General features: G+C 36.3%; 1 protein-coding gene across 1 annotated transcript; it reads right to left on the bottom strand.

Moving 5' to 3' along the window:
* Positions 1–689: 689 nt before the first annotated feature.
* Positions 690–7,935, bottom strand: LOC142983930 (ATP-dependent DNA helicase DDX31). Its single transcript, XM_076131146.1, has 13 exons — positions 7,800–7,935; positions 7,197–7,729; positions 6,674–6,842; positions 6,237–6,394; positions 5,785–6,067; positions 5,339–5,582; positions 4,692–5,239; positions 4,439–4,621; positions 3,085–3,173; positions 2,620–2,721; positions 1,996–2,147; positions 1,240–1,459; positions 690–888 (listed from the first exon to the last, which is right to left on the bottom strand). The coding sequence occupies exons 1-13, from the start codon at positions 7,839–7,841 to the stop codon at positions 753–755; spliced, it is 2,859 nt and encodes a 952-aa protein (XP_075987261.1). The 5' UTR covers positions 7,842–7,935; the 3' UTR covers positions 690–752.
* Positions 7,936–9,403: the final 1,468 nt, after the last annotated feature.

Below are 9,403 nucleotides of genomic sequence, written 5' to 3'. Positions count from 1 at the left end.
TTTATTAATTTTGGTAGCGGACACTTGCATCGTTATTTAATTTTTAATGTTTATATCGTTTCCTTATCATAAATAATAATATTTATGACAAGGAAACGAAGTATTAGACACGCGAATTGGTAGATTTCTCAATTTTAACAGCCCTTTTGTGGTGTTAATTGATTCTAGCTAAATGTTTTATGACTCAAACATCACTGAACATAATTTCAAGATGAATGCCCCACGATTGAGTCATTCGAGCCACCACAGAAAAGAAAAGCCCTTCAACCTTGAAAAGGCCAGAGAATGCGGCATGAAAGAGCCTCACAATACTCTTTTAATTTGTCATTATGCAGCAATAAAAACATGGTAAATGAGAGCGACAAAAAACTCGTTCAGACTCTGACAAAAACCGCGAGTTGGGGCGAAATTCGCAAATCATTCCACGATAATGACGGCCGCTTGAAAAAAATTTAAATATCAAAAGGCCGGACGGGGCACGGTAATGGTTTAAAATCATTTTTCATTCGAGTCACTCGTGAGTCAGAAATATGAAAACGGTAGCCATCACATCGGGCGGCTTCCATTAACTCTAGCCGACTCGCGATTAGAATTTTGGACGAGCTCCATCTCTCATTTGTTACCTTTTGAGGAATAAATAAAACAAAAATGTTGATCAATTACGGTGTTCGAATGAAACTACATAGGTATCTTGAATATATACGGCTTTTATTTACAGAGGTCTTTTATAACATTAAATCGAATGACTGATATTATTTATTCTTCTTTTTCTTGGGTTGTGAATGTTCGAGAGGAGGTAGACCGCTATCGTATTCGCTGGCAGTGTGCATCGAACTTTGCTTGTTTATTTGACGACCACCAAACGAACCAATTTTAACTTTTGGGAACCTAGGAAGAAAAAATAACGACTTTACTCAAGGCAATTGAACAACGATGAATATAAAAACTCTATCCATACAACTGAATCATCATAACAAGAATAACACATCGTCTGACTTGATAGTTTTACGCCACAGCGACTGCAGAAATATTACAAACATTTCAACATCGATTTTAACTGCGAAGATACGACCATAGGACCATTCGCGACCATTCGCGGGAACGTTACATTACAGGGAAATGTTATGGAAACTAAGCTTTTACATACCTGTATTATTTCATTGATAACAATGTAACATTAAACACGAAATCTTGAGAGAATGCTTTAATCTATGTTCACCTTCAATAAATTCCACTTACCCAGGTCGATTTTTCTCTTCGTCCTCATGTACAGTGAGTCTGTTACTCGGTCTGTCTTTCTTATTAGTCGGGTTGGACTTGACTCTCCTCGCCAGGGTGGCGGGTGCGTCTCTCAAGGCGAAGGCCTTAGCCGCGTGGCCCAAGTGAAGCTGTTTGGAGTCCAAGTACTCGCGCACGTCGCGAGGGTAGCCCGAGTAGAAACGAACCCACGATGTGTATGCTAATGGAAAATAAATTTGGCGTAAAGAAATATATTATAATAATTATTTTTTTTTGTTTTGTTTAAGAAATTACATTAAATCGCCTGTTTAAACACTCGTGTATTGTTGCAAAAGTGAACATCAGACAAAAGAGCGAATATCAATTCTGAAAATAGGTTTTTGTGTTCTCTTCATCTTTGAGAAAAACTAGCGTGAATTATTAAGATAATTGAAATGCAAGCTATATTGAGTTAGTACATAGTAAAACAAAGTAAGGTCGACCTTACTTTGAATACATACAAAAAAAAATTATTTTCTTAAAAAAGCTTTTATTATGCCCTGAGAGGAAAAGTTAGAACTGACCCACGATGGAATAACAATTGTTTGTCATCGGAACCTGACCACCATGCAAAGTTTCAAGTCAGTAGGACAATAGGACATGCCGCTAATTTAACTTGCAATCTTTGCCGCAAAAACTAACATATGTACATACATACACTGCAAGTAGACTAAAGGCTTTTAAATATACCTAAATGCTAAAGTTTCCTAAACATACCTCTGCTAGCTCTAAGAAGCCAGTCTTTATTAGTGTGTGCAGTTTTCTCGAGGCGGGCCTGCACGGCCACGGCGGCTCGCTGCGCCGTCGTGGCCCCCGGCGCCACTGTCCGCAGCGCCTCCAACACTCGCGACTCGTCGGACTGACGGAGTCTATCATCAGAGTATTACGTGTAACAATTACTTATATTTAGACCTTTTTGGAGGTTACTAATTGTATAGTACAGCCTAGTTTTATATAAAAAAAAATGTTGATCACATCAATCCCATACAAATCTTGTAACCACAATTACAATTTACAAACATAATAGTATTAAAAAATAATTATCCAATTTAGTTTAGTTGTTCAAAAGTTATGCGTATACATAGGTATATATCAGTGATTTATTTTATTTATTTAGTTGAGTAACTAACTTCATTTTTTAATACTGAATTTGTTGTAAATACTCAATATTATGCCTTTTTCAAGACAATAAATATAATTTTAATTCACTAAGTATGTTAGTCCTCTATTACCTTTTAATATAGCTTATAATTTCTTCAGAGGTGTACTTAATTTTAATAACTGGAGAACGCCTTATGATCGCTAATTAAAAGCATATTCAGCAGTTGATATAAAACGTACCTTATTCGCTTTTGTTCCAGATGTCTGATGAACTGTGCTTCACTCGGCAGTAGGAACAACACGGCGGCACCTACTTGCGCCGCACGACCTGTACGACCTACCCTGTATCCCACAACATACAAATAATATAATTTTCTATCTGGGATTTAGCTAGAATTGATTTAAAACATGATATAGGATCTTTATTACTGTTATAGAAGGGGAAGCGAAAAATAGAAACATTAAACAAGTAACTTTTATTTTACTATGATATAATTTGAAAGCATCACACATTTTATAACAACATTCAACATTTCGAGATTAAGAATTAAATGATTCAGCAGCAATTTTTAAATAAAACCTTTACAAGACTATTATGAATAGGCCCGAAAAATGCTAGGATGTAAAAAATGTGTATAAAAGATAATATTACTTTAAACTTTTAATAATAGAGTAATTGCGAAGCCAAGTGGGCCATCAAATTACCTGTGCACATAATCTGTGGCGGAAGCTGGCGCGCAGTATTGCAACACCAGGTCCACTCGCGGTACATCTATGCCTCGAGCTGCCACATCCTGCCAATAAACGCTCAACATAAGAAGTGCAACCCCAAATATATCATAAAGCATGCAACAATCATCCAATCTATGTAGAATTCTGAGCTAGGTAGCGCAATGGTTAAGAATAAATTGTTCAAAGAAGTTGTTTTGGAATGTATTTTATGATTAATAAGTGCGCAAATATGAAATCTAATCTATTCAGGGTTATAAAGAAACCGAGTATATCGAGCACGAGGTGCGGAAGCTTGGCGGCGCGTAAGCGAGTGAGCTTGCCGCGGTAGCCACCGCCCGCTGCGACCGAGATTAAACCCGATACCATCTCACCTCGTGTCATTATCTCTCTTGTATCCCTCCATACACCGCACACACCGCACTGTGCCCGCATTAATGCAATTAAAAACACAACAACTACGTATTCGTCGAGGCTAATTACGCTATTAGAAAATTATTTTACGCTTCGCTACCACCACTGACCGACCGTAAAAAATTACAAACGATTTTCATTCGTAAAGTATTTTCTCAGAAATCTAGCAAAACCTTTTAATTGCAATGTCCAAAGCGGGGGCAATATCAACACGTTTAATTTTTTGCTACGTCTTGTCGAACATAAATTATTGCGTTTAGTACACGACGGTAAAAACTAGCAAAGGGCACGAAGTCGTAAAAAGAAGTAGATTATCATTGATATAAAAACTACGTACAACTAACAGCAAAAAAGATACGAAACAAAGCGTAAGACACCTTCATTACTGGAATTTCATTCGCAACAAACAAGTCATAGGAGCCGAGACCGACAACGGAATATAATAAATCCTATCACGATACAAGTTCAAATGGATGGTTTTACACAATGAAAATGTAATTAGAATCCTACCGTATCGGTAATGTACGTGTCGGCGATGATAGATGCAATAAACACATATAATTGTACATAATCGACGCGTATTGTGACGGCGGCATGGGAGCCGACAGAGAGGCTAGATGAATGACCAGCTAATAGGCACCGCGCCGACGACAAAGCTCCCAACGTACCGCGGCTATACACTAAGAATGAGATGATTAATCTGGTAGCACGTTTTTCGATCATAATAAATTGAAAATCTATTGAGAGCGTATAAACACGTTTAAAAATATTCGAGAGATGATTGTTCAAATGTTCACATCGTAATGAACTATATGATAGAAAGATCTTCGCAGAATTATGTTGCAGCAAAAACTTAAACTAAACTAACACTTGCAAGTTCACACAAAATTGTTATTAAAAAGCTGAACAAACTCACGGTACAAATAAGAACACCACTCTTTGCTGCGCGGAATTGTTTGAAGACCTCCATTCTTGTCTCGTGTGGCATGGAACCATGGAGACTGAACATTTCTATATCAACTGGAATCAATCCACCTTCGGAGGGCTCTTCGTAGTCTACTTGGAAGTCTTCAGCATCATCTGATGATGATCCATCATCCTTAAAAAGATAAGTTAACTGTAGAACAAGTTTTATTTATTAATCATAAACTATTCCACCTTATATTTACCTCATCATTTTCATCGTCAGCTTTTCTTTTCTTAGCTTTCCCTTTATCAACTTTTTTCCTTTTAACTTTTACTTCCTTGCCCGTTAACACAGATTCTATCAACTCCGAATGGTAATCAACCATTTCTAGTGTTGCCATAAACACTATCATTTTGCCGCCTTTTTTGTTCATGACGCAGTGTTCGACGATGAGAGAGCATAGTGTTACCAGTCTTAATTTCATTGGAACTATCATGAAGGTTTGATTCACTGTTGATGGTAACACTAGTTCGTCCTCCCCGACTGCTGTTTTTACGGCTTCAGCGAAAGTATTGACAACTGGAGCTGGTTTTGTTTCTTCTTCGTCATCGTCGTCATCATCAGAATCTTTTTCAACTGGTGGATTCTTAGCAGCCAGTTGTTTCTGAACTTTGAAATATTCGTAATCGGAATCACTGTCGCTGTCTTCTTCGACATTGTTTTGGACCTCAACCTTTGTAGTAGTTGCTGGTTTCGCGTCCTCTTTCTTGAATAGATCCGGATGATTAAGACCAGTGAAGGCTTTTAAACCTAGACAATAAAAAAGTTCGTGAAATACTTAGGTACGTACATGCATACGTACATAACTAAAAGCTGTGGTTTGTGATACTGCGATGTTACAAGACTTACCTCTTTTAACTTCTGTTGTTGCTTCTACTTCTTCTTCTACTACCTCCTCAACCACAGGAGGCTTTGGTTTTTCAGGTGCTTTAGGTTTTTCAGGTGCTTTAACTTCAGGTTTATTCTTAACCTCTTTTTTGGGACTTTCATCAGATTGGTTAGCTTTAAGCGAATCGGCAATAACGGCTTTCCCTTCAGAGGTGTCTACAAACACTGGGTTAACCAGGGTTATACCTGCCAAGTTTTCTACTGCCTAGAAATTTAAACTCAACATTACAAAACTCTACGAAACTTATTTGTACATATTATACATGGTCAAGCCCAGTTACTTTAAAACTATTAAGGTTTCACCACAAAATATCAATCAGATAGACTTATTTAGCAGATAGGCAATCTGACACTTTTAAAAACTGTGAAACTGGCCCTGAATATTTAAATTATTATATGATTCTTACCTTGGTCAATGTAGCTGATAGCAAAATAGTTTGATTTTCTTTGGACAAGAATACTTCAGTCAAGTGGTGTTTCTTGTCAGTTGTCTCTCCAGCATCATCATTTGGTTCAGTTTCTTTGACTTCATCTTCAGCAGGTATCTTCTTAACTATATTTTGTTTGACAAGAGCCATTGGATCGTACGTTGCCGCTTTTTTGTGATCCTCTATGGCTTTCACTATAGCTGCTACGTCTTTTTCGTAGCCCATGTCTAATAGGCGATCAGCCTCATCTAATACTACACATCTACAATTAACAGGAATAAGAATACATAATGTGAAAGACAGTTGTTGTTTCTTGATGAAGAGAAACCTAGTAATAATTAATAAAACTCAATTTGATGGCTCTACCACATTGAAAGAAAATAAGCCCATAATTTTTTTTAAATTAAAATATAAATTGTGATATTACTTACCCTGTTTTAGCAAAGTTCAATGATTGAGTGTGCCTCAAATGATCATTAATTCGACCTGGTGTGCCTACTAATATGCTTAATCCTTTTCTAAGCCTTGCCTTCTCTGCCTTTCTTTTCTGTCCTCCACTTAATAAGCCCGGCACAATCCAATGAAATGGCTAAAATGAAGTCTCAGATTAATATATAACTTAGAAGCAGTCTATTGTGTTATTCAAATTTAGATGACTCATAGACAATACTAAAAATATAAATAAAAGTACATTGTTTTCCATTTTTCTACGGAACCCTATAAATGGACATACAAAATGTATTTTGAAGTGATGAGTAAATATTTTAACTACACTGTATGGTATACAGTTATTAAAAAGAACAATTCCCCAATCACTTCTCAAATAAATATTTTGATGTTCAAAATAGACAATATAAGCCATACATACCTTCACAAGTTTAACAAACAACTCATAAGTTTGTACAGCAAGCTCTCTCGTGGGCACCACCACAACCACTCTGATTCCATCATGTCGGTTTACTTTAGGCCTTATTGCTTGCAAACCTTCTATTATAGGTAGAGCATATGCCAAGGTTTTGCCTGAACCAGTCTGTGACCTTAGTTAATGGGAAAAAATCAAGTTGACATAAGATTATTTTGAAATTTTACACTGACCGGAAGCTTAATCTTTACAGAGTTGCACTATGTTACTAAAGGTCAGTTACACACAGATAACATTTAATGAATAAAAAAAAATACTCTGATTACGAATTGAATTAATTTAGCACTCACGAAAAGACTTTTAATATAGAATATTAAATATTTCTGTAATTTCAATCATGCTAGACAAATCCATTTCAAGATATTCAAAGTTATTTTGTTTATTAAAATTATTTAAAGTATTTTTATTGATTTTAAACACACTTACTAATTATAACAGTAAGAACAACATGCAAGAAGAATTATGTTACCTAATAAGTACATCTCGTCCTTGCAATATAACCGGTACGGCATTTTGTTGAACTGTCATAAGTTCTTTCAAGCCTAAGTTCTGCTGCAGATTCGCTACACTGTGCGGATGTATGTCAAGGTCTGAGAATGTCTGACCAGCAAACACTTTCTCAACTATTGGTTTGATAGCTCTCTGGCCCATGCGGGGCACTTGAGGATTGTTTTTGAATAAAGACGATATCCAGCCTCCACTCCTAGGTTTTTGTTTCAGTTGTAAGTTGTCACTGAGATCCTGATAGTTCTTCCCTTTAAACTTCCCTTTATTCTCACTAAGGTCCCTCAATTTTGCCGCCAAATCGTCAGATTCGTCTTCATTCTTCGATACTTTTTGTACTTTCTTCGGTGGGCCATGAGCATTATTGATAACAGAAATATTCTGTTGCGCTAGGTTTTGAGGGCGTTTTCTAGCTACTGTCTTCCCAGTAAACTTAGCATTAGATACAAACTTGTACTCTGACGCGTTATTTTGAGGTGCTTTACATTTCTTCTTATCCTGATATAAACAAAGCACATAAATGCCTAGAAGTATAATTTTAACAATATTTACTGATAGAAGTACTTACCTTCTTAGGCACCGTAGATATATTCAATTGTAAGTCATCCATTATCACACTTTCACTGATTATTTACCTTTCTTCAACACTTGTTTGACTTTTGAGGTTAAGTGCGCACATTTGTTGTGGTTATTTCTGACGTGAACTGTCACACGTTCGGAAACTTTAAACTTGCAAGCTGCAAATGAAGTCAAAGAAATCGTTCAAAAATAGGAGATCTATGTATTATTTAATATATTCTATAATATTTTTAACTTATTCACATAAAATAAGAATATGGTTACAAATTATAATTTGAAGTTTTATGTAAACCAGTCAAAATGATCAGAAACATATTTTTGAAATAAAATTAGACGCTTGTTGTATATGTAAAGGGAATGAAAAAACCTTAACTAATTAGCCGTTTATAATAATGGTCTCAGTGACATAATTCACCCTCTTGTGCAAGAGGGCGAACTTTGTCATACACTCTTATAATACTTGCACAAGTTGCACTACCGCGCAGAGATCGCGGGTTCGAATATTTGGTCAAACCAAAATGTTGTTCGGATCCGTAGCGACACGGTGATGAAAAACTGATGTTAGCATGTAGGTAAATGTGTATTTTAACCGATTCTACAGTGAGATCTAGTTCCTATAATTTTACCACAAGGACCACAGGGAATATTCTATATATCTTAGGTAGGATTAGATGGCCCCTTTATTAAACGTGTGAAAGTATTTTGTAAGCAGAGTACTTATAAGCACGTGCGGCGTGCATTTTCGTCAATGCGAATTATGTTTTGATCACGTGCCTGAGCCAACACGGCGCGTGGCGCCAAAATATTCTTATGACTTCTATGGGGTGGAACAAATATTTGTAATTTAAAAACCCATGTTAAGAGGCTGCCTTTTCATTGGATATCAATGTGGATTATGGGGTGCAGTTTAAACATCAAATAATGTTTGTTAATCGTGTTTATTTTAGTTTCAACTAATTGGGCTTTGTTTTCTTTTAAATGATAATTACTAAATAGTAATCAAGTTCTTATGTGCGGTAGATATTTGACCATTAAACCTATAGTTTGTGTGATAGTAGATAAGTAAATGCGTACCATTATATGCCTACCTATTACAGACCCACGGTACGATAGTTTATGATTCAATTCATAACATAAGTAAGAATTCGATATCCATAGCTTGTGTACAAGAAGAAATACGCTATAATAAACCCGCTTAAACCAAACACAATACCTACAGCTATACATAGCCGTTTATATTTGTTTTGCCTCTATTGAAGAGAGAAACGGCCGCTAAATCCGTACACTTGAAATTCAGCAAGCGAACGCTTTGGGCACACAGGGAAAATACTGTGAGGGACTAAGGGCTAAGGGAGGTGTGAGGGCGCGACGTGATTACTGGCGTCCAACCGGGACGACCCACGACCCCTGCCCTGCACCCTTCTCATATATACGTACTTACTATAAATATTTACTTATATTTATGTTAAGATTTCGTTATATTATTATGTGTGCAAAAAAAGTGAAGATTAAACATGAAAAATTATGTGTCGTGCTTTCAATTTAAGATAGTTACATAGCTACAGTATTATGAAGCTTTGCTTAGTCAAGAGT

This window comes from Anticarsia gemmatalis, chromosome 2 (assembly GCF_050436995.1).
Source record: "Anticarsia gemmatalis isolate Benzon Research Colony breed Stoneville strain chromosome 2, ilAntGemm2 primary, whole genome shotgun sequence".
NCBI classification, from domain to species: domain Eukaryota; kingdom Metazoa; phylum Arthropoda; class Insecta; order Lepidoptera; family Erebidae; genus Anticarsia; species Anticarsia gemmatalis.
Note: the sequence above shows the minus strand (reverse complement) of the source record. Positions and strands in the feature narration are given on the sequence as shown.